The sequence below is a fragment of the Falco biarmicus genome, chromosome 1 (genome assembly GCF_023638135.1).
Source record: "Falco biarmicus isolate bFalBia1 chromosome 1, bFalBia1.pri, whole genome shotgun sequence".
NCBI classification, from domain to species: Eukaryota; Metazoa; Chordata; class Aves; order Falconiformes; family Falconidae; genus Falco; species Falco biarmicus.
In genome coordinates this window covers 49,766,647-49,791,886 of record NC_079288.1, presented here as the reverse complement: position 1 = coordinate 49,791,886, position 25,240 = coordinate 49,766,647, and the positions used below count along the sequence as shown (strand labels likewise).

At 44.7% G+C, this 25,240-nt stretch overlaps 1 protein-coding gene across 3 annotated transcripts in view; it reads left to right on the top strand.

Annotated features, from left to right (window-relative positions):
* Positions 1-25,240, top strand: part of TMEM131L (transmembrane 131 like) — an 82,965-nt gene that overhangs the window by 1,878 nt on the left and 55,847 nt on the right. For all 3 annotated transcript variants that reach the window (XM_056335687.1, XM_056336580.1, XM_056334829.1), the window contains exon 3: positions 6,027-6,070. In XM_056335687.1, coding sequence (XP_056191662.1) covers positions 6,027-6,070 — 44 coding nt within the window. The remainder of the gene's footprint in view (positions 1-6,026; positions 6,071-25,240) is intronic.

Genomic DNA, 25,240 nt, shown 5'->3' with positions numbered 1-25,240 from the left:
GCGGGAAAGAAAACAGGTCTTCTGGTTTCAGTTGCAACAGAGCGAGAAGTGAAAATCGCAATAGGCTCGCTGAAATAAAAGGCAGACGTTCAAAGCCAGGTGAAGCGGGCTCCGAGCGCTAGTGGTGCATCGGCTGCTTTGCATGGCTTTCCCTCTGAGCTTGGGGACCACAGCAGCATCTGACATGTCAGCCACTGCTCAGGCTGGAGCAGAAGGGCCTGGGTTCCTCAAACAGGTTTTAAGACCAAAGCTTGGTTCCAGGCCCAACCCCAGCGCTTGAATTTCTGTTCCCTTATGGGCTTGGGCTTTACCTGGTACCTCTCAGGCTTGGGGCCTGTGGCCGAATTTGAAGCCACCTTTTCCTGTGGCTGGGAGCAGGAGGAAAGGAGACCTCCCTCTGTCCCTGCTGCTGTGGAGAGGGACCCTTGCAACACCATTTCCATGGAGCGGTGGCACTGCTCTGCCGCGGGCAGTCGCGGCTCTGAGCGCCCGAGGAATCGAGCGTTACCCACCCTGCTGCGGTCCCCTGTGGTGTCTGCGAGGTCCCGAAGGCAATTCGGCATGGGTGACGGCTCTGGGTCAGTGAGGGGCATTGGCAGAGGTGCTGGCATCAGCTGCAGAGATTCGGAAAACTGCTTCCTCTGTTAACATTTGACTGCCCTCTCTTTGTTAGAGGGATGCTTAAACCCGCAAGAGGTTTATTGCTTGTTGGTCTCTAAGCTCCACTAAAATAAAAAAAGAGAAAGGTCTGACATATGGCTGCGAGGAGGTGTTGTCCGTGTTCTCTTCCTTGCAGGAACAGGCTTTCTAACTTAAACCCTCATAGAGGGTTGTGCCCGGTGCTTGTGTACCACAGCAGTGGTGATGTGATGGTGACCGTCTAGTAAGAGGAGAAACTACCTTGGGTTTGGGTGGATAATGTCGTTTGACAGGGAATATCCAAGGATTGCTTCATTCATGTGTTTAAAGATCCGTTTTGGGGAAGACTTTGGGAAGTGTCCTGGTTCCTTGATCTGGTTCTTCCTGTTCCCTTTTGGAGGGGGCCGGGTGGGTGGAGTGCAGCACAGGAGAGTGAGGACTTTGCATGCAGAAAGGAAAAATCCAGGGATGGACTGATGCATGCACCTCTCCCAAAGTGCCTCCCTCCCACCTGTGTATCACGGGCTCTGAGCAGGGATGTGCATTAGGTTGCCCTGTTTGCCCAGCTTTCGCCTGTTTCTGGTGGGTTACCAGTGCTGTCTGACGGATATTTTTCCCTTTCTGTCATGGCTTTGCACTATTATCTTATTTTCCATGCATCATCAGCTGCCTGTGACAGAGCAGTTTTGAGCATTCCTTGCTGCCTGCAGAATCAGAGGATGAAAGTTGGTTGGGTTGGTAGCCCATTCAGCTGTCAGGTTGCCTGTGCATGCTTTTGTTCCAAGAGCACATACCAAATAAAGACATCGTGTTAAGAGGCGAGGGAGGAGGGGAAAAGGGGGGGTGGAAAAAAGCATTTTAATATTTGTAGTTGCTCTCTAGGCCTCTCACAGCATTGCTTTGTCTACGTGAACTGCATGAATTTGCATGCTGGAGCGCAGCCGCCCAGGGCCCCCGCGCCTCCACCCTGGTTGGTTGTTCTTCCTTCTGTTTCCTCTTGCTTCCCTTTCATTGTTTGTGCTTCTTGCATGCCCCCTCCCAGCTTCCCTCTTACGTATATTTGTGCTTTTTCTTTCTTGTCTTTTTTTTTTTCTTCTTCCCCTCCTTGTACTTGTGATCTTTTGATTTTTGGCTTCCTCTGAAGCCTGCAAAGCTCTTTGGGGATGGTTCACCTACTGCTCTTGCTCCCTAGCCGAGCCTCAAGGCTGCCCGGAGCGTTGCAGTTGGTGAGGGTGTGCGTAGGCTCGTGTGCCGGAGCTGAGGAGGAGCTGCCTGTCCTAGTGTGCTGACACTCTTCCACTGGTCTGCAGCTTCCTCCAGCGTTTTCATGTTTCTTCCTGAGTTCCCTATTTGCTTGGAGACAAGCTGGGTTTCCCAGTCGGATGTGTCCATATTCCCTTGCACCCAGTTCCTTTTTTTTTTTTTTAAGGTGAAGTGTGGGGTAGCCGCAGAGCCCCTGCCTTGCTCTCCTTCTCCTCCTTGCCTTCTTTTTTATCGCAGACGTCCCTGGGGTGGGTGGCTGGGTTTGTGTTTTTTGTTTTTCTTCCCATCATTTGTCCTCAGTGTGGAAAAATGTGAAGTCTTGCTTGTTCTGACGGTTGAGAGATGCATGGAAAACCAGTGGGATTCTGATATGGAAAAAATCTCAGGTGCGAGAGGCTTGATTAGAACAGTTGTGGTTTTTATTCAGACTCCTTGTAATTTTGTGGTTTTGCTTGTTTGTTTATAACTTGTTAATGCTTACTTAACTAAAATGCTTGAGAGAAAAGCTCCTTTGTGTAGGACTTGACATCCAAGTCCTTCACCATTAAAGGCTGAAAAAGCTCCAAATATAAACAGCCATGTTGGAGCATTTCAATGCAAAGCTAAAGGTGGTTAGTTGCTGGGTTTTGCTTTTTGGGGTGTTCATTTGTTTGTTGGGTTTTTTGTTGTGCTTTTTTTTTCCTGAAGAGGAGAAGAAAGAGGCCAAGGAAAAGCACAGTAAAAAACCCCCACATGCTGGCCCCGTGGCCGTGAGTGTATGAAAGAAGCATAAATGTTGTTCATGGTAGACACCACGTAAAAGAGGGATCGGAGAGTTATAGTTGTATGTTTCTGTCCATGAGAAACTGCTTAGGTGGTTACTGTGCGCATTTGAAGGCGGGGGGGCAGTTTGGGTACCTGCAGAGCAGGGCATTCCGCGCTTTCCTTTCAGCCCCTTCAGCTCGGAGGAACTACTTTGGAATAATGAAGGTGAAGTGGTAGGCCCTGTTACCATGATTGAAAATGACAGTAAGTCATCAAAGGCAACTTACACCGAACTTTTTTTGGTGTCAGTGCCACGTCTGTCCGAAGTGGTGGGTTTTCTACTGTTATGTGTGTTGCGTGTAGATGAGTGAGATGTTTCGTTAGAGGGAAGCCTTGTGTGTGTTCCAGTTTGCTTGCAGATACTTAGGAGATGACAGGGACTGCTTATTTCAGTTTGCTGTGATTGTTTCAGGTGCTTGGATTTTGGAGAAAGATGCCACAATATTTACTGTATCATAGTCATATACAGACACTGGGCAAATACAGAGCGGCTGCCTGAGTTTTAACTTTAAAGGTTCTGCTGGGTTCTGGAAGATTATTATTTTTTTCTTTTCCTGTGTAGTAGCGACTCATTTCAGTTCCTGTTCTTCAGTGCAGAGCAGGGTCTAATGAGGTTGATTGTTCTGCTGGTTTTGAAAGCTGACAAACACCTTGATCTTATGTACGTATCCAAGATATGCGCACTGCAGTATGTCATTAACAGAGGCACATCCCATCAGCTATGCGCAAATTGAATGTACAGAGTTGCCTACTTCAAAGCGGGGTTTGTCTGAAGGTGCACAATTCATGTGAAAGCCCGAGACAGACTTGGGGTGGGAATTGTGTTCCTCTTTGTGCTGTTAAAATGCTTCTCCAGCCTCCCAGCTGAGCTTCTGGATGGTGCTGATAGGACTTGGGGCTGGTTGGCCATGCAGATTATGCAGAAGCTGTCAGCCCAGGCTTGCATGACTTGCATGACATGAGAGGGGTGCTTTCAGGGGCTTTCTAGCACGAGATAAGCACCTGCCTGTGTTCACAATAAGGTTTTGGAGGAAGGGGATTGTTTTCCTGCCGTGGATAGGCTGCTGGGACCTGCATTTTGGCTTCAGGAGTCGTTCCTTTCTGTCCCTCCCCCTGTGGTACTTGCCTGGTGGTACGGTAGTTTGAGAGAGTTTTTTTCCTTCTTCCTTCACATCTTCAGTGTAAGTATGCATGTAGCCTGTGGCATACAGAGAGCAGAAGACGAGAAAACTGGACAAGGAGCTCTGTGTGCATGCTTACAGTCGGTGATTTTTTTAATACTGTTTTTTCTTGCACAATTGAGATTTTTATGCTCTGGCTGCACGTAGATTGGGAAGGTTTTCTTCATCATTGCTTGAGAACAAGTGAAGAGGAGCAGTGGTAAGATAGCTAGTGTTAAGGGCGAGCTTAAGTCCCAGGTTTCTGATGCCTGGCATATGTTAAGCCATTTAAAGGAGGAGTTAAGCCATTTAAAATGAGGATAGCTTGCCAGCCTGTTGTGGCACAGGGGCTGTTTCTGGAGGAGGTGGATGAGGAGTCCTTTAATTCGATCCTGGAAGTACAGAAGGAGCTTGGGGAAGCTGGAAAACAGGTGGTGGGTTTGTATTGTGCTGTGCTGGTAGAGTCTAACAGCAAGGCTTAGCTCAGCTGTTAGAGGAGATGGCTGGGTCTTCACAAGGGCCAGGTGCTAGGACCTCTAGGTGGGTAAACCTGGGCTGAAGAGCTGTGATGTGCTGCAGAGCCTGACAATTATCACAGTGTCTCCAATCTCTCTGTAAGGGCAGATGTACAGAAAGACCGGCACATCCTCAAATGAACCTGGACTTTCCTCTCGGTCTTGGTACAGATTTGATCACGCTATGGTGAAGCCTGTGCTGCGCCTGTTGGGTGAGCTGCCTGTGGCAAAAGATGGAAGTTTAGATGCATCTGGTAGCTCTTGGCAAGATCTGTAATAGTATTAGCCCTAAGGTCCATTATTTTAGCCATAATGATGTTACTTATTAATAGTAATATTAACCACATTTGCTGCCTTAATGTGGTTGTCATTTTTTCCCCCTTCATGAGGCTCAGGTCTTCAGAAGTCTTGCTGTCCTGCTGGGTAGGCGAGTAGGGCTCCCTGGGCTGCTTGAGCATCTGAAGCCTGTAGAAATATATTGAGTGTTAGTGAAGGTGATCTTTTTTTTTCCAGTATGTAGTAAAAATAGGAGCTAGAGTCAAAGCTGGTGACTTGGGGTGTGTTCCGTGATGCACTTACATGGGAAACATGTAGGAGGGGTGGTGGATGGTGCACCCTCTTAATTTTGGTGTGTGTTTTCCCCCCCTCCCCGCCCCTACCTTTTTATTGCTAAGGTCTGCAGCTCATTTCTTGTTTTCCCAGCTACTGCAGGTGATGGTTCCACTTACCCACTGTTCCTGGCAGGATAACTGGAACCTCTTACTGAAAAATGTTAATCTCCCTAAAGCTGTCCCTGGTTTCATCAGCGCAGGTTGGGTGGCTGTAACATGCTCCACTTCGAGTCATACCTAAAGCTTTTCTGGAGATCTTGGCTGGTTCAGAGCAGCTACCTGCTTGTTTTAAATGGATTTCCTGCAGGGAGCTCATTGAACCAGCCCTTGGATTCATTTTGTAGGCAGCTCAAAGCAGTTAGTTGCAAACTGCAAGCTGGCAGTTTAACTGCATGTCTCAGAAATTACCTTAGTCCAGCAGCTGAGCTAAGCTGTTGTGTTTAAAACTTCTACTCTCAGATTTCTGTAAGTGCTGCAGATCAGTGATAAGATCTGGGTTTGGGATCTCGCATCCCTGTTGGAACGTGTATCTTGCCTGTGCTTTTGGCATTGCCGTGTGATCTGAATTTCAAGGCATTCCGCATCCTGTTTTCTCAGAAACTGGCTAATGAAATTTACTGACAGGGCGCAGATAATTTGAAAGTGGACGAAGCGGTCTTCCTGTAGTTTGAGGACGATTGATAGTTTTAAATCAAAATTCTGCTCACATACACAATTTCATATTGATGCATTTGTATACATGGAAAATGAATCTGTTCAATCACCATGTGAAAAAAACAAGCAAACAAACGACGCAGTAGCCACATTAAGTCACCATTTATCTTGGCAAAATGAGCTGAAACTTCAAATGGGATGGCCAGCATCACCTTACTTGAATCATTAAAGGAGTTGCTGTGAGAATTGTAGATTTCTGGGTTTGTTTTGCAAGCATTCACGTAAGAGTCCATCTCTGGAGAGTTAAAGGTAGTACATAATGTCCAGTGCACCCTGTCACAACTCTGAGATTCTTACATAGTATTTTCTCTGTTTATCAGGCTGAATCAGAGGAGGATGTGGAAGAGCATCCACAGGAGCAAAGGTAAGCCAAACTCAAATAAAAACAAGAGAATTGAAGCTGGTTTTGGTTTTTCCCGTAGGAAGTACTGAAGCGTAATTGGGCAGACTACTAGAAATGAATTATTTTTTTTCCTGCTGCGTATTAAATAGATTTTCATTACTTGTGGCTTACAGTTTTCTCAACTACTGTTAATATTAATTTGTTAGCAAACCCAGAAAATGGTGTGCAACATATGGAAAACTGAAATGCCTCCTTTTATCTCTTTCTTACTTTATCTGAGCTGCATTTACTTTTCGTTGCTTTTACACAAAGAAATAGGTGTTTATTAATTCTGCTTTATTGTATATTTTGTAATTAATTTCTTTAAACAAGAGGACAGTTTTCTGCTCCAAAAGTTGCAAAAGTAAGTAGTCTTGGAGTGTTAATTTGTACCAAGGTGGGGAGGGAGGTAAAGGAGATGTGAAGCTAAAGGTTTATTAATGCGGTGCTGTGGAACAATAAAAATTGTGCCTTGTTTCTTGAAATTGGATAAATAATAAAGCTGTTAAGAACTGTAGCCTCAACTCTGCTGTTTCTGTTAATATCAGGCCTCCTCTGTTTTGAAGGGTTAGGTAAATAACATCACAGATTATATTTTAAAATACACATTTTGTTTCCTCTGAGCGTTCAGATTAAAATGCTTGGATGTCTACCAGCGAAACACTTCCTTCCTTTGGTGTGTGTTAATCTGGGTACAGCTTTTAGTGCCATGCCAGCCAGAGAGATCACAAGACTTAGAATAAACATGTGTAGCACCACCGTGCTCTGATGGCTGCAGGTAGCCAGAAATGCTTTTCTCATTTATCTCGTCTTTGCCTTTAGCTTGGGTCTGAGAGCAAATAGATCTGATGGAACACAAACCATGCTGGGAGCTGGCAGGAGGGGTAAGCTGGGGGACTGGGAGGGGATGCGCCTGTCCTGCACTGCAGCATCTCTTTGCAGGGCTTTGCCCCTCTTACTGCCCCATCGGGAGCCTTCTCATCCAAACCCAGAATCACATTAGGGCTCCTGTGCCTCATCTCTGTGGGAATGACAAAGATTGTATAGAGATGGGATGGGAGAATTACTGCTGCCTCTGACAGCTGGTGCTGATCATTCGTGATCACCCATGTCCCCCAGGTCCTACCTGCATTAGGGGATTTTTTTTTTTTTTCCTCCTCCTCTTGCCCAAAGAGGGGTAAACTATTGAAAGCTGGCATTTTCCCTGCAAAGTACAGAACTTTCTGACCTTCAGCTGGGGACTACTATGGTTTTAATGTGAAGTTTTCACTTTGTGCCCAAGCAGGTTTTCTTCGTTGAGGTAGTCAGAAGACAGCAGTCTCAAATACTGTGCTGAAGGTGCTTTCTGAGATTCTCATTATTGGGCACAGTCGTAGTTGAGGGGGAAAACAAATCTCTACCTGTCTGTCTTTTTCTGGAGGTGCATGGAGTAACTGACTACTATGGCAATAATAAAAATATTGAAAGATAAATAGTTCTTGAAACTCAGATAGGAAATAGGAAAAAGTGGTTTGACTATTTTAAAATTTTTTTGTTCATTCAGGTGCTTAAAGATTTTTCTAGTAATTACTCATTTCCAAAAATTAACTTATTTTCTGAAATTAAAGTTTATGATGTTCACTTGCATGGATGGAAACATCTTTCTGTTGTCATGCTGAAATGCTTCAGGAAACTTGCCTAAACAGATGCTGGTTTATGAGCATCTTTTAAATTGTTTTGTTTTGCTGCGGCGTATAAACACTGATCTGTGTGTGCCCTGTATACTGAAGGAATGTTAGAGTGTAGACTTTATGAAGAAGACTTAGCAAATGTATGGTTAGAAAGACTAGAATCTGTTAGTTTTTTTTCCAGATTAACTTCCATTCCCTTGGCTTATATTACTATATGGTGAAATCATGGGGATTTCCTTTCCCTGTAGCAGCAAAACCTGCAGAGCCTGCAGCATCTCCATCTTACTGTCTGTCAGCATGCCCTAGGGAAATCAGCTAAAGCTACTGAAATCTGATGTGAAGCGCCTAGAAGCAAAGCACCTTAAAGGAGGGGTGTGAAGGGATGTTAATGGAGAGAGGGAATTCAGAGTTTTCCCCAGAGCTGAAGATAGTAGAGTTCAGCTTCTCGGGGCATAAAGGAGAAAGCCTTTTCCCGAGACATTGTTTTATTCAGTTTTTAATTCTGGGTTGATGGGCTCTCTTGGGAGCTTGCCAACCTACTTTTTTATTGATACTTTGTTGGTTTTTTTTTTTAAGTCTTGTTAATTGACTTCCTGTACATGGGCATCACAGGATCTTTCATTTGGGATGGGCTTCTTGGTTTGCTGCTGTTTTCGTGTGGCAGGTGCGCAAGGGGGATTGATGTCATCTTTTTTCTGCCTTAGGTTTACCTTTGACAAATACAGAAGTTTGCGTGGAGGTAAAAAGACATTGTCAAAAAATACCTATTTCTGTAAAGAGCTATTTTGGAGGTGAATGAGAAGTGGTTGATATTTGGTCTGTGGGTTTGCAGCTGCCCCGAGTGAGAAAAAGGTGATTAGCAACTCCTCAGTTTCCAGCCTGCGATTCCTGCCTTTCTCATTGCTTGGGTGGTACTGCCGTTGCTCTCGCCGTCTTGTGTGTCTCTGGATCTGGCTCTGAGATGAGAAGTGCTGGACAGTAGATATGTGACTTACTGGATGGACTGCTTCAGGCCACAGTTCAGTCTTGGGACAGAATTAAAGCTGCATGCATTTGGACTAGCCTATTGAAAAAGCCTTCAAGTTTCCTTAAAAACCTGTTTCTTACATTTGAAATTCAGCAGTAAAAAGCTGCCTTCCAGAGCAACTTTGGTTCAGTAAGTTTTGTTAGAAGGAAATCAGTGACAGGTGATGACAGAAGGGTGGTGTGGGTGTTGTTTGTGGGGTTTTTTTGGTTTTTTTCCTTTGTGCTGGTGACTGTTCACTTGCCACAGCTGGCAGTAGCAAGTTTTGAAAATGCAGGTGCTTGCTTTTTTATTACATTTCTGCTAAAGCAGCAGAACGAGTCAAACACAGAACTTGCACACAGATCAAGGGACAGTACTATTAGGTGATGGGCACAAATGATGATTATCAAAATTTTCAGCTTTTCACTTCAAGGAAGTAGACATTGGACTACGAAAAGGAAAAATAACAAACTCCAAAAATGTTTCACACGTATGACATTCTTAATCCTTGGTTTTGAGGACTTCTGGAGGAAGGCCTTTGAGGATCCAGTTTCCCGCGGACACGTTAAAGAGCACTTGCACCAGAATAAACTGCTGTACTCAAAATGTGGAGCATGTGCGCTTAATATGTGGTGTGGATTAGCAGTCCATGAGAAAGGAAAGTTACACAATACTAGAGTTTTGTATAGAATTAGTGAGTAAGAGGACACTTTCCAGCCTTTACCTCTGACAGCTGGGGCATATTTTGCTTTGAGTAGATAGGTATCAACTGCTAGGAAAATGTGTGATGCAGTTAGCTAAAGTCAAGCATATCTGTTGAACCTTTGCCTTTGATCACTGGGAGAGTGTTTGACCTTGTGGACTGGAGCTGCTTGGGGCAGTAGATGGTATCAGGTCCCAGTGGGCTCCTGCTATGGTGATAGTCCAGCCCTGGGAGTAACAGCTGGTGCCTGGCACTTTGACCTCTCCTGATTGCCAAGTGGGATTACTCCTAATCTGTCATCTTTGCTTTGTCTGAAATAGTGCTCCCACACGGAAGAGAAATTGAAAGGTGAAGGTAGCAAGGGAGTAGCTTACTACTTGGCCGAGAGACGACAAAGCAGTTAAAGTGCATGGACTGCAAAATTGCTCAGGGGTTTAGCGGATACTTAAGGGATGTAGTTATGATGTTTGCTTCAGAAATCATCCACGCTGGCTGGGAAGAATGAGCCTGCTTCGTGTGCAAAGGTCCTGCCTGGTCATTTCTTACTGGCCACGGCTTCATCTCGTCTCCAGTCAAGAGGTACAGATGAGTCTGGTGCTGTGGCTGGGCTGTGGTCTTAGTGCCTTAATTTCTGACAGTCAAGTTATTGGAAAGTAGTGGCATGGGACTGGTGGGATGCCCCTGTACCAGGTAACTAGCTTGGGTGGTGGCTAAGCCAGAAAAAAATAGGTTAGGATCAACTGCATGTTATAGAAAGGAACATTGATTTTGTGCCGGAAGAAATGTGCAAATATTTTTTAAAATTGTTTTATGCAGCGTTTCCTTTTTAAACACCTTTATTAAAATCAAACTGAGTATCCATTGAGAAAGTGTTTCAAAATGAAAAGCTGAAGAGTAGTTTTCAGAGTGCCAGTGAGTGCTTAAACTGAAGGGAACCATCCTAAAACAATATTTTCAACCTAAGTTTGTGTCAAGTACCACTATGTCATTAAACCTAGCCCCCAAAAGTATTTGAAAATTGACATGAAGACTTTTCCTAGGATATATGTTTGGTCCTAAATTGTAATAGCCAAAGTTAGTTGCTTTTATTAAATGTTTAATAGTTGGGTTTTTTTTTTACAAAAAAAGCAGAAATCAATGTGCTGCATTTCTTGGGAAAAAGCTTTTTAGTCACGATTAATGCACTTGCATAAAGTAACAGGTTTTCTACAGTATGCACAGAATGGGTGTTTTTACTGCGTTGCACCAAAAAAATGCTTCGATACTGGTTGACTTTTGTTTCTAATTGATACCCTACTCTACAATTTCACCAAGGGACTACTAAATTGTAAGTTTTACTGGATGCTTAAAGAAATGAAACTTACTGTATACAGTCCTTAGCAGTAAAGGAGTAGAAATGAGATGCCCTCACCTACCTGTTACACTTGGGTGAAAATCCCCAAGGAAACACCTGTAGGGAACCCAAAGGGTAATGAGATACGAATAAAAATCAGCTTACTGAAGAAAATTGCTAGAAGAACAACAAAGCTGGGGGAGTCTCTTGTAGATGAAGCAACAGATTGCTCTGGAAGGAGCTATCTGTTCCTCTTCCTCTCCTTCCTTACACTTCTGCCAGGCACGGCCAGGGTGGCAGGCTGAACTCTTGCTGCTTTAAAGTTTTATCTCTTGTTTTATGTGTTGTCATTCGTTCACTGGTGAACTTTGCCTTGCTGACCTTTGTATTAAGTGCTGTTAGGGACACCTGTGCCCTTGTGTGCATTACTGCTTCCAAAATAATGGTCCTTTTGCAAAATTGTGATGCTTGTCTGCTTATCCAGGGAGTAAAAAAAGACCTGCTTTGTTTTGTTGTTTTTTCTTTTTCCTGGGACTGTTCCATGGCAGTGCTGTGTGCTAGCAAGTGAGGCAGCTATGCATTTACTTATTTGTTTGTAAGTTGCTTTCAGACGTTTCTGAAGTGAGAGCAGTGGCCTGGGCCAGCTGCACTGCGTTTCACACCAGACTGAGGAGCTAAAGCCATAGCTTTCATTAATGGCAAATGAGGCAGTCCTGCTGCGTTTTGCAAAGAGCTGTCAGACTTCTGTCCTTGCTGTTGGTCCTAATTGATCTTAACTGGAATACTTTAAAGGTGATGCATGACCAGATTTAATTACTATTTGATATGCTGTTGCAATCCTACTTATCATGAAAATCTTGTCTGCAAAAAACCCTGCTGGTATGCACATACTGTCCTGGCTGTTGTGAGCCCTCCTGGGTTGAAAGATGCCCATGATCAGATCAGCGACCGATCTGTATGTCCGTTTGTATGCTGACCTAAAATGGATTTTCTCATCTATGGGTGACAATTTGACTTGGAGAAATTTAAGAAAATCTTGGTGTGGTAATTGAGAATTGATGCTTATGCTTTCATACGGCTCACATTGCCTTCATAAGCCTACAAGCTGTCTTTACCCCCGTTTCTTCTATACTGGTAAAAATAGCAGGCGGTGACACTCTCTTCCCAGCTGGGGCTGTGAGGTGCTTGTTTGCACAGGGATTAGTGTCTGTGAAGAAGCTGTGTTTGTGAACATGTGCTACTAAAGTAAACTTTTTTTACATGTAATGAGCCATTTTAAATGGACAAATAAACTGTGCTTTATGTTTTGGTGTCCTGTATCTGTCTACCTTCGGTTAATAATTTCTTCGCTTTTCCCACTTTGTGACCTTTCTGTCTCTTCTGCAGATCTCTTGCATGCCTTTCCATGTCATCTCATCAAAAGAAGTTTCTGGTTTGCAGTTCTGGTTTCTGGCTGGTCCATACCTGTGGTGGTTGCAGTTTCTGTACTGCAAGAGGAAGAGGCTGCCTTGCCCTTTCCATTGCCCTGGTGCTGTCCCCTGCCTTGTGCAGCCCTAGCAGTTGTATCAGAAGACTCCTGGGGATTAAAAGCACTTTTGTTTTATTTTTTGCCAGCTCAGCATTTACCTGTAATCATTCTGTGATAGTTTCCCTGCTGCTATCTGTGGCAGTGTCAGCTGAAAATGTGCAGGAAAGGGCTCCCTGGGTCTGTGCCTGTGCTGTGCCGTATGGGTGCCGGAGCCCGTGCGTGGCAGCACCGCTCACCTGCAGGGCAGCATCATGGTTCGCTCCTCCCAAGCTGCTCCCAGGGAGGCCTGCCTGTGTCTTGGGGTGGCTCTGGTCCAGGCCTCGTGCATCTTCCTGCTCTTTCCTTAGTCCAGTGCCTGGTCGTCTTCTACCTGCCTTTCGGTCTGCGGCTGGTGTGGGTGGTTGGTGGTACTGGTGCCAAGGCTGACTCTGCTCCCTTATCTACCGTGGTGCAGGAGGAGCTGGGGAGGAGCCCAGCCACATCTGCTGCTCTGCTCACTGTTGGTGAGGTAGATGAACAGGTTAGTCGCCAAAAGTATGGGGCTGGGAGGGAGAGCATCTTGTCGTGTGTTAGGAGTAACGCCTTATCAGATCAGTGGCTGTTGAGCAGGAGGGGGGTAACACATTTGCTTTGGTGTGATGGATAGCCTTGGAGGCCGGGTTTCGGGTGGTTGGTGTGGCGAATCACACAGCCTGTCGCTGTATGGAAAGTTGAAGGCAAGTGCACACACACGCACGTCACTCATGCACAGTTTTAATTTTTTTCAGGCTCTTGGTAAACCCCTGTAGCTTGTGTTTTGGGACAGAGTCCACCCAGAGTGCGTGGTCCTTGGGACAATCCTGATCTGAGCAGGTGGGACAAAAGGGCATATGGTGTCTTATTTCTCATTCTGTGTTTGTTTCAGTACTGGCTGCAAAGCTGTGCAGGAGCAGAGGCAGACCTGGTGGTGGCACGGGCTGTTAGTGTAGTCATTCAGCAAACACATGGGGAGGGTCAGCTCTTCGTGCCAAGCAGTCACACGCTGTGAGCACTCTGCAAGTCTGCTCTGGAACATGGCCCTTTTCTTGTTAAATTTAACCTGCCTTGTTTTGAAAAAGGGGATGTTGGGACACGTTTTGTATGTTTAGAGAAGAGGGGGGACAAAAAAGAAAGAAAAGCAAAAGCAAATAACTGCTGTGGCATGTTTGTCGTTGTCCTAATCACTATAAATTTAGTGTCCCCTTTGCCCATACGTGCTTCTTCTATCATATAAGTAGTTCAGAATAGGAACTCTCTTCTTAGGGTTCTACTTTTAGATTTTAACACACTAATAAAGAATTTTAGATGTGTGTTAATCTTGGGTTAATCCTTCTGATTTGTGGGCAGTGGGCTGTAAAAGATGTAGGTTTTTATCTATACATTTATTAGTAATAAATTATTTTTACTTCCCTAGTAGCTGCTTCTTAGTTGCCCTTCAGAAGGCTTAATTTGCAGTAATTTTAATTTCACCATTATGCAGTGAAACGATATACATCTGGAATAGACCAGTGTCAGCAGTCTGAAGACTGACACCCTGTAAGCGTTTATCGTCATAGTTTTTCTGCTGTTGCAGATTGGCAAGTTGTGACAAAATAGAAAAAAACCCAAAACAACAGCTTGCTTGATTTCAGGAAGTTGCAAGCAGTCCACTTCTGAATTACCAACTCCAGCAGGCTGGCTTGGTTTTTGTAAGCCGAGTATAAATTTACTTGAACTCTATTCAGTGCAGTGTAATACGGTGTTACAGGCAGTGCTGTCACCTGCGGCTCGTCTTCCTGGAGGCTCAAAGGTAACACAAACCTAGCTTATCATGCCTCACATGTTTTTATTTGAGTAGGAAATGTGCTCTGGGAAAACTGTGCTCTTGCACTGGCAGGGGCTCTGAGCGCAGGACTTCGTAGGCAAGTAGGCGAAGGAGCCTTTTCAGTAATTTTGGCATTTGCCATAGCAACATAGGTAAAAACACTGACAGGAGAACAAAGCCAATAGCTCATCTGTACCACTTTCAGTTCAGTCTTGGTTATAAATTCAAGCCTAAGTTTTAAAAGCCATCTTGGTTACATTGTCTTAAACACAATTTTTTTTCATCCACTTTCTTTGGTAGCTGCTTTGGGAATACACCTTTTCGTTGTGGTTGTTGCAGGGTGACCACCTCCCCTCTTCATCAGGACAAAACGGTCCTGTCAGCTTCAGGGAGAGGAAAAGTATATCAAATATTATACTTGTATGTGACAACAGCATGTATTAACTCTTTTGCAGAGTTCTCAGTACTCACTGCAAATGCTTGCTTTATATTTGTAGAAGAATTTGCTTTAATCAAATAAACTAATTGTCTAGGAGAAACATGTGGTTAGTCTGAATAATTTAGGTGTCTGCTTATCCTCTCAGGGGTCCGCCATTCTATGTTATGTCTGGGTTGCCACCTTAGATAAGGAAGATGGAGAGCAAAGCTGGCTGTGTTAATAGTCACCTCATCTCCCTCTCCATGTCCTGCCCCCAAAGTGGTGTACAAATAAAGCTGCGTTTTTTTGTGTGTGTGTCTTGGTAACTTTTAGAAAGTGCAGTGGAAATACAATTAGACAAGAACAACTCGGGATATTTTCCATGTGTGTACAAAACAGACCTTGCTTTCTGCAGAACAAGTGGACTTTATATAAATTTTAAACACAGGAATTTCTCAATCAAAAACAGTCACTGTGAAGAAGTTGGTTGTTTTTTTTCCCTCAGAATTGTGAGGAAAATATAGAAGGGAAAATGTTTTTCAAGAGGAGGGTGAGAAGTAGCCCTCTGTTCTTGTTCTTAGTGAAGTTTTTGTCTTCTGATAGCCTCCTGTCTGCTTCAAGATCCTGTTGCTGGACCCAGTGAGCTGTAGTCAGGGGTTTATCATCTCACCCACCTGGATACCAGAACACAGATGTCAAAATTAAGAAACTCTAAGTGCAAAATAATTCTTTTTGTTACTGACTGATAAAAGCCTATTTCTACTTCAGAACTTTGTGAAGATGAGTGAAAGAGGCCGTAAGAACTTGGAAGGAAAAAAGAGAAGGTTAAGATGGTGTGTCATTTTCGGTGCAATTGAAAGCGTGGGTTCTGTTGACTCTGGTTCGTGCTAGTATTGTGTTTCAGTTAGAAGTAGTGCTTTCTGAGCCAGAAAAAAGTTTTGTTAATGTTTGTTTGCAACAGCAAGCTCCTTAAGGAAACATGAGAAACGCAGAAAACTCACTATCTTTCTGAAGGCTAGAAACTGTTCTTTCAGGCGATGGGATGCTGATGTGGTACTGTAGCTGAGTGCACGCTGCAGAAGACCTCAGTTCCTTTCCTAAGACTGGAAACTGGTCTGGCCTTTGCATACACTTGTATATCAATAGGGTGATAATTTGACACACTTAAATGCCTGGGAAGACTTTCAGAAACCTGAATGATACATATGACGAAGAAAAAGTGACCTTAAGTCAAAATTGCTCTGACATACATTCTCACTGTTTTTTGTTTATATAAATCATTATGTATTGCTTTCCAGTTTTTTAAACTGCAGATCTGTAATGTGTTTCTCTGGAACCTGGTTATTCTCTTTAAGGGACTGAAGCAGAATAGCGTTGTTACGTATCTCTGCAACTCTGCCTCAAAAAAAAGTTGACTTGAATTAAATAGGCAGTCTCAGCCTTACAAAGTAGGGAAAGATACAAATGACCAGTTAGTAATGTGCTTCTCTTGGCTCCTGCTACTATCTGCCTTGTTGGTAGCACGTATATATTTATCTCCTGTGTGGATTGGGGATTTTCCAGCTTTTTTTAATCATGTGCAAATGTTTATACCTGATCTAGTGGTAAGTTCATAATCTCTCTTGTTTTACTGTTCTGTTCTCTGTGCCCCCAAATGCTGCCATGTTCTTACAGCCCTGTTTCCCCTCCTGGTTTACTGGAGGCTTTTCCTGGCCACCCGTGTGGTGGGCATATACTTGAAAAGCTTTTGCAGGTCCTCAGAGAGGGTCCAAAACTTGATTGTTATATAGACTCTTAAGATTTCCAGAAGCTTGATAGACTAGCTTAGAGTCATGCTAGTGCTGCCATCAACTCCTGCACACTTCTTTTGGAGCTGCCTGTGTTTGGCAAGCAGTGGATCCAAATATTAATACTTAATACACCAACAAACTTAAAATGTTGAGGTCTTGAAGTTGCTTCAATTATTTTTGCAACTCCTGGTTATCAAAATTAAGCCCCTGTGCCCACCCCCCCCCCCCCACCCCCCCCCCCAAAAAAAAAGCCACCTGGCATCATGGGCAGCATGTGGGTTTTGTGGGATCAGGCAACTCTTTGCTGTCCTTCAGCTGTAGGTATTTTGTTTCTTATCAATGAGAACAGAAATTCAGCAGTCATGTATCAAACTGAAATTGGGCCCTATGAATACACGTGTATGTGCTTTAATGCCATCTCCTGGCATTTAGGACACTGATCCGCGTTTCTTGGAGCAATGTGTTGCACTGCCATTGGGAATATACTTGGCACAAAGAGGGACTTTGGAGACTTCCTTGACTCTGCGCCAGCAGTCTGTGTGATGTGTTTAGCACTGGAGAGAGAAAAAACAGATGCATGCTTGGTTTTGTATTATTTGTGAGGAGGATCCTTTGTATGGTTTCCAAGGTCTCGAGGTTCCTGTATATTGTGCTGCCTTTTAACTCCGTCGCTGTAGTATGCCCAGATGGGAGGTACGGTTTCCACAAGCAATTAAAAACGCACACATGTTGTTTTTTAAGGTGCTCAGACCTCCTCACCGCTCTGTGTCGGAGCGCCAGAGCAAAGTGCACCATGTTCTCGGAGGCTTTTCTTGGTGGGAATATGTAAAAGCTGTTAATTACTCATCTGTTTCGGGCCGGGTGCTTTATAAACAGGTGGGGGCTATTGGGTACGTGTCACTCTGAAACACATCTTCACATCCATTGTAGTGTTAGCAGCTGTCTGTGCAACAGAGCTGAGTCCTGGAAGAGCTGTAGGGTAACGAGCAAACTGGGTTGAATTTTACTGAATTACCTGACAATCACAGGAAGGTTTGGGTTGGAAGGGACCTTAAAGATGCTCTAGTTCCAACCGCCCCGCTGTGGGCAGGGACACCTTTCGCTAGACCAGGTTGCTCAAAGCTCCAATACAGTAGTTTTATTTTCTTTGAGAATAAATTGCAGTGATTCACGAAGGAAAAATTGGTTACATTTGGTAGAAAATAAAAGCTGTAATTTTAAAGTTTAAAGTAAATACACTTCTGTGACTGGTGCTACTGAGGCACTGCTTAGAGTATGAAGATGTACGTTGCATGAAATTGCAGAGTTGTAGATGCTAGATGTCATCCTGAAAAACTTGGTTGCCTTTGCAGGAGTCAATGAAGAAATTTGTGTGAAGTTATTTGCTCTCTACTTGAAAAGTAGCAACAGTCTAACAAGGATTATTAGAAGTGTCCGAAATTGAAATACTAAAGGTTTGTGTTTTTACCATAGGACTCTACCAAATTGATTGGCAAATGACTGTCATCACCCACAGGACTGGACATTCATGGTTTTGGTGCAGTTTGGGCATCAGGCACCAGCTCCTGGCTGCAGTAATGCTGTAACAGGTCAGCTCCAGTGCAATGCACTAGCCCCAGGTCCCAGGCGTTTCAGAGTAGCGATGCTACTGTCATTAATTCATTAATTCAAATTAATGAATACTGCCCAGTGCCAGGGTTACACCAGTGTCTTGATATTAAATCTCTGGGCAGAGAGGCTGTGGGGTTTTGCTGTGGGACATGGGAGGAGGAGGAGGGGTGGCTCTCTTCCCCCTCATTTAGCGCCCCCTGTCAGTCTGGGTGCCCAGTGGTGTTCATCTCACAGCAGACTACACTGCAAGGTTGCACGAAGTGCTGGGTTTTCCCCTTTTCATCCCCTCTGGGCTTATCGTACCCTTGGCGCAGCAGAGCTCTCCCTGGAGTGGCTGCTGCAGACCCTGTGGATGCAGTAGCCCAGTCCCACTCCGTGATGGGGAGCCAGAGCCCGAGGGGCCGTGCACCTGAGGAGGAGGAGGTGGCAGCAAGGTAACAGCTGAGTGGGAAGACCAGTAGTGTTACTGAGGCTGTGAGATTATTTTGCGGTATTCTTGCCTTGTAATTACAGCGTTGTGTGGCATCCCACATACTTACAGTGCCATCGTGGCATCTGTGCGTTGCCCATCTGTTGCTTGAAACCAGATTAACGTACAGGGTATGGTGGTGGTCAGATTACACCAGTCGTGATAAAAAATGTGTTTCAAAGCAACAGAAAGCTGTAAGGACAGCAGCCAGGCAAGGGTCACCTGCCCCTGGAGTGGGCCCTTGGTGACAGGCAGGATCCATCCTCACCACCAGTATGTCTCTGGGGAACCTCCCTCCCTGGGCATCTGGGCGGTGGTGGAGGAGTAATTTCAGGGCAGAGCTTTTAGGTGCTGGAAGGCTGGCCACCTCCAGCACCTTCTGCAGTGAGAAAGAAAGGTGTCACCAGAGGATGGTCAAGGAATTCAATTTAGCTGCTTTGAATTGCCCTTGGGAGCAGCCTGTTTTTCCCTGGTCCTTCAGAGGGAAGGGGGAATGATGGATTTCCTAATCTTGGAGCCCGGGGTGAGGGAGTGCTCACATCTCCCTGAGCTTTCTTGCCTCGGCTGCTTCCCCTGTTGCATGCAGCTTCCCCTTGCTGCAGAGGGCCAGGCAGCAAGTGAAGTTGCAGTAGCTTTTTCACCACCACCACCCCCGAACGTTTCTGACTTGCACAGTGAGTCTGACCTGCTGTCTCTGCTCAGGTTTTCATGCAAGTCCAGAGGCTTGAGATGCCCAACTTCAGTCTGTGGTGTTCGGGGACCGAGGCTGTGGCTAGCAGTTTGCACCTTGGATACTGCAGGACTTTGCTGCAGAAGCAAAGGGCACCCCTGTAACCATCAGCCCTTTCTCGAGAAGCTGCTGCTTATGGCTCCCATCTGCTTTGGTGCACAGGGCGCTCCTCTTCAGCCTGCTCCTCTTCCTGAAGCTCAGAGCAGCATGTTGGTTAAGGCAAAACCCTACCGAAACAGGATGCTGCCGTCCACGCGTGGCTGCCTGGCTGGGGAGAGGGAGGCTGGGCAGCCGGTGAGTTGCATGTGATGCTGGTGAGACATCTGGCCCAATGTGGTGCCGGAAACCACTCGGATGTGATGCTGAACCTGTCTGGGCTACAGTTTGGCAGTGGGGGAAGGACGGGGTATAATTGCCCCGTGGCGAGTATGGTAACAAGAGGAAAAAATGACTAAAGATTGTGAAGAAAGGGGGGAAAAAAAAAAGGTGCCCCTGATAAAAATGTGAGATGAACAAAGATACTGGTAGGAAAGGTAAAATGAAAGCTTGCTTATTTCAAGTGGTAGGCAGAACTGCTAAGGGACAACAGCAGATTGCAATCTGACCATGAAAGGAAAGATGCACAATAGCAAAAGGGAAGCGAAATGAGAGAGAGGAGGGAGTGACTGATTCATAACTTCTTGCACCTTGTGTAGCCACCACCTCCCTTCATGTAAAATGATTTTAAGAGTCTGTGCAAAATGGAATCAAGTCTCCCTGCTCTGGCTGGCAGAAGTGTGTAACAGCCCTGCTGTGCACGCTCTGTTAATGTCACCCATTACATAGGGTAGAAAACAGTCAGCAAGTCAGACCTCACTAGTGACACTGTAGGTTGCCTCTCACATTTATTTTTTTTGTGCCGGGTTGCATTGTCCTGTCGACTGAAATTGTGGGTTGATATTTTAAAATCAACGTCTCTGCAATAAACACATCAGTAGGTGCGCAAACAGTAAAAACCTGAACACAGAGATGAAGAATGTACTAACCGTGTGTGAGCATAAATCGTGTAATACCCTTTGCTTTTTTTAAATGAGAGCAGAACAACAAGGAGCACTGCACTGCCCTTGGGAAGTGAGTGGCCATGTAGTACTGCAGAATAGGTTTTGCAGTTCCTTACCATTTTGTGGATTTCATGTGTCTGCTTATTTTTTGTGCTTGCCTGCTAGTGTGTGCACCATGTGCGTTGCTGGTTTGTGTCTAAATCTTGATTCCTGGCAACTGGAGGAGGGTAGGGAGTTGAAGAGCCTGTACTTGACCGACTCCTTGACCCGTGCTTTACGTGCTTTGTTGCTATTAACTGCCTTTCTTCAATAGCTATTGTCTGATTTCTGTCTTGGTGTGTTCTGTCTTTTATTCGAGTCCTTTGCCGCAAGCCTGCTGCCTGCAATCCACGAGGTGCCTGCTGCCTGCTTAGGTATTTCTGTGGCCTGTTGCTGACCCAGTTTCTGCAGCATTTAAACTGCCCTTTTGAAAAGGGGGCATTTCTGGCCTTTGTGAGCGTTCCCAGTGTTGCTGGGATAATGTGGCTGATCCCGCAGATGTGGGTAGTCGCTTTAAAACAAACACACCCCCCTGCCCCAGTCCCCATGCTTCAGTTTTGCGTGGATTTTTTTTTTTCTCTCCTTGTAAACAAAACCAATTATTAATGCTTTCTGGTCTTTGAAGCAGTGGACTGTGTTTTGGTGGATGGTTTTTTTCTTGGAATAATTACTGAAATGTTTGATGTGCAGGGAGGGGAGGGCAGTGCCCAGCCATAAAGAGCGTGTACGTTCCTAAATTTTAGGATGGGCACCTTTTGCTTCTGTTCCTGAACTGAGGAAGCTCATTGGGGACTTGGAGAACTGCAAGTCACCCCACGTCTGTTGTGGCTTTGTCGCGAGGTCTGGCTTGGAGGCTAGGTTGTTCTGGGTGTGAGTATTGGGTTGGGGGCAACGACACTTGGGTTGAACACTTGTCGTCTCTTTTAGTTTCCCTCCATCCACTGAAATTTTGCAAGCTGTGGGAAGGTGAGGCGTGGAAAACGTGACCTTGTGGTAGCTGCAAACGCATATGTTAGCTACTGCTTGCCGTGGGTTGGTGCTTCCTTATTCCCTCTCTTTTTGCCAGGCTCCTGCCAAAGCCACGTCTAACATTTTGAAACGATGAGAGGTCTGCCTTACAAAGCTTCATTGCTCCTTTTTTTTGTGTAAAATAGTGCCGTGGAGTGACACAGAGGCCTGTTCAGAGACTGAATGCCCTCGCCAGGCTTGCTTCTCTGCGCTGAAGTCACGCGTGTGTCCGTGCTTACAGATGCGGCTGTAAGGAGGGGCAAGGTGCTGCTCACCTGTCCTGCCCCGCGGCCCACGAGAACCCTACTGGCTTCAGCCGGACTTGGGGCAGGGTCCCGGGGGGTTCCCACTGTGACGTTTATTTGCTTGTCTGGCAGAGGAAGGAGCGATGATATGCCTTTGGGCTGCAGAGAGATCTTTGGCTTGTCCAAAGGGAGCTTGTCCTCTCGCGGGCAGCTTGAGAAACGCTGTGTCAGATGGTTAATGTGCGGAGCGTGCAGGAGCAAAGTGCATCCCGTCCTGCAGCAGGAGCAGACCTCTGGTCTGAGGTCTGTTAAGAGACTCAAAAATAGCGTTACTGATTCTTTGCCCTTAGTGTCACAGGTGAAAATTTGCAGTTGGTGGGCTCTGATTAGCCACGTAGCTTTGGAATAAGGGAGGGAATGCAAGAATCCAGGGGAGGTAGAGCCCCAATCCAGTACTTGATTGCGAGTGCTGTTTTTTAACTGATACAAAACAACCAAAAGCGGACTTCCTGCTATTTTTCCCAGTTCGTTTTCCCCCTCTTCCTTCCCCCGCCAGCTATCCTGCTGAAGGAAACAAATGTTAACTCATTGGCTCAAGGTGCCCCTTGCTGGAAGTCAGAACTCCAGAGGCTAACGTGGCAGCTGTAACATACCTGGGATTTTTTTGGTGGTAGACATTTTGTTAATAAACCTGTGAAACAGGGTTTGTTTCATATGGTTCTGCTTTATTTAATAGCAGAAGGTTGCAGCATTTTGTATGTCAGAAGAAATTGGCTCCGAACATATGCTGTGCATTGACTTCAACAGATCCCAGATGTTTTGTAAGGACCTGGTAATTCCTGCAATACGCGTTGTAACTACTAATCCTGGTAATGCCCGAATTTTTGCCAGTTTGAATTTTCTGGTATGTATTTTTTCATATCTTACGTTTTCCTTTGACAACGTAATCTAACATAAATGTACAGTAGTGCTTAGGAGTGGGTCACAAATACACCGTGAGCGTGCTTCCTTTTAATAGCTCTAAATCCTGGAACTGTCTTTCCATTTTGCATACCATGGCCCAGAGCGCCGAGTGACAGAAGACAGGCGGGCACAGCAAGCTGCTTTTTTCAAAAGGTGCAGCTGGGGGAATTTGGGAGGCTTGTCTGCGGGGCATCCTGCCACCGTAGGGGTTTGCTGGCTACAGGTGAGAAAGTGGAAATGATCCGATGCTGTGAAGGATTCCCCCTTTCATTTCTGCCTGCAGGAGGGGGTGCACTTGGAAATATAAGCAGAGTTCTGTGTGGGGAGCTGGAAAACAAAAACTTTTTAGTTTAAGAGTAGATATATATGCTGTTGAAGCATATAGATGAAGATGAAAATGCACAGTGCCATCAGTTAGTAAAAAGTGAATGAGCAATAAAAGTCTGCAGTTTTTTATATTGCTATTGTAATTTTAAAAGTTTTTTCCTAAAAAAAGGTTTTGTACTCCTCTGGAGAAAATACGTCCCATCTAATAAGTAACAATACAGCCACATATGTAAAATGGCATAGATCCAATATCTTGCCACACCAGAACAAAAAGCTTTGTCAAGTGACTGAAACATTTGGAAGGGGAACTGAAGAGGGTATAATACAACCCAACTGGGAGGGTTGGAAAACAAGAGCAAGAGACTGATGCTCCTGTGAGATGGAGGCTTTGATCTGGGCCCAAAGCTGCTTTTTTGGTGTTGCTATTTGGTTAGTGACTTATCTTCAACTTTTCCTCCTTAAAATTTGGTGGTGGCCTGGGGGGTGTGGGAGAGCAGCTTCATTGCTCTGCTGGACACGGGGCGACTGTGTATACCGCAGCTTTACCCTGGTGCACCACGCTCAAAGTACCTTGGAGCAAAGTGTAGCCTTGCGCCTTCTCTTTATATATTTCTTCTTTGCATCATATTTTGCAGTCATATAATATGGCTTATGAAAATCCTATTCAAAGACAGGAAAAATTAAGTATTCTTAGAAAGCTAGTGTATGAGTTTGCACATGCTTCAGAAGTTTCATCTGTTAGAGAAGAGAGTTTTTAATAAGTCTGGCAGTCAATAGCAGTAAAATTTTTTGCCTTATAAAACTCAAACAGAACTGAGAAAGCTGGTCTTGCTCAAGCAAATGTTTGGTAAAAAGATTTTGAAAGAGGTGCATGTATTTTAGGTTTTCAAGAGGGACTTCCCCAGTATTTTACCAGTTTGTGATGTAATTTACTGCCTTACTAAGCTGTGTATTGTAGTGTTTGCTTTTCCACCATAGTAGCATTTGAAGCTTTTTGGTAAAGTACTGTGTAGGTAACTTGGGTTCAATATGGAAAATCACATATTTTTATTGTCTTCTCTTCATATGTTTGCAAGAAGGAATGATAGTGGATGTTCACAGGTAAATTACTATGCTTAAAGGTTGATGTACAAAGATGATACTTTGTTTTTTAAGATTTGGGCCGAAATTCACAAAAGAGAAGAAATGTGGAGTCCAGGCTGATGTTTTCCACTGTTGTGTCAAACTTGGACTTGGCAGCTTTAGGAGATCTGACCTTACTGACCTTTCCATTGCTTTTTTCAGGGCAGGGTGGGATCAGGTGCATTGTCCAAACCAAAGGGAACACGTGAAAAGCAGAAATTTAAGTTGGGTTTGTTTTTTTTTTTAAGTCCTAAATCTGAGGGTTTTTTCTATTATCTTAGTTTCCTTTTCAGTTGCTATTCTTTTTTCTGTTTCAGGGGAAAAAGGGAAGGGGATTTTTAGTACTTAACATGTTCAGTGTAAAGGTTTCCTATGGGCTTTGAGATCTACCATGCAAATCTGTCTCTTAGCTGTCCTACAGGCCTGTACTGTCATTATAAAGGCGCTTGGATTAATGCAGAAACAGCAAAAGGCAGCTCCTGTAGGAAGATTATCACTCTTAATTGCTGTAGGAAGATTATCACTCTTAATTATTAAGCAGGTCAAGCTTATCAGCAACCACAGAGCTCTTTCATGCATTTTGATGAGCTGTTCTAACTTCAAATGGTTTCTGTAAAGATGGACGTTTTTGGCTGGGGCTGTAATTAGAAAAAGGAAATGGTTGGGTGCAATGATATTTGACAAGACTGTAACTTCCTATTGCTGTGAGCTCTGAGCCCCGCTGTGCTTCCTGCCCCCCCTGCTCTCCAGGCAGGAGCCGGAGCCCCCGAGATGGAGAAATGCTGCCTTGCTCCGGCACTTCGAAGTGAAACGCTTGAAGGAGGGGTTGCTGCTGAATTGACAGAAATTGGCCCTTTGCTCTTCAGTCTAGGGAGATCTTTTGAATGGAGTTTTGTGCACTTGATCAAGTTTTATTTTAACCAGTAAAAACAGATTTACGATTGATACGTTAAAAAGGCGAGGTCTGTTTTCACTTGGATCTTTCTTCTGTGCTGCTAATTGTCCCATAGATGCTCTGCTTCTTTCTAATAATAAATAAAAATATCCTTGTTGGTAGCAACCGTTCACATTTAAAATTTCACATTCCCTTTAGAATGTAGTTTTAAAACGTGGAGCAGAGCTGATGTTTCCCCCAGTCTTACGCGGAGTATATTAGGAACAGAAAGCAAGCTCACTGTTATTTTTAAGGGAATTTAGTTGGGGCAGGTGTAATAGAATTGTTATTTGTTTCTTCTTGAATATCTGTTTCTTCCTTTGTTAGATTCCTAATTATGTTAGTAGAGGACTATGCTGAAAAACAGCCCTTGCTGCTAGAATCTCTTGCCATG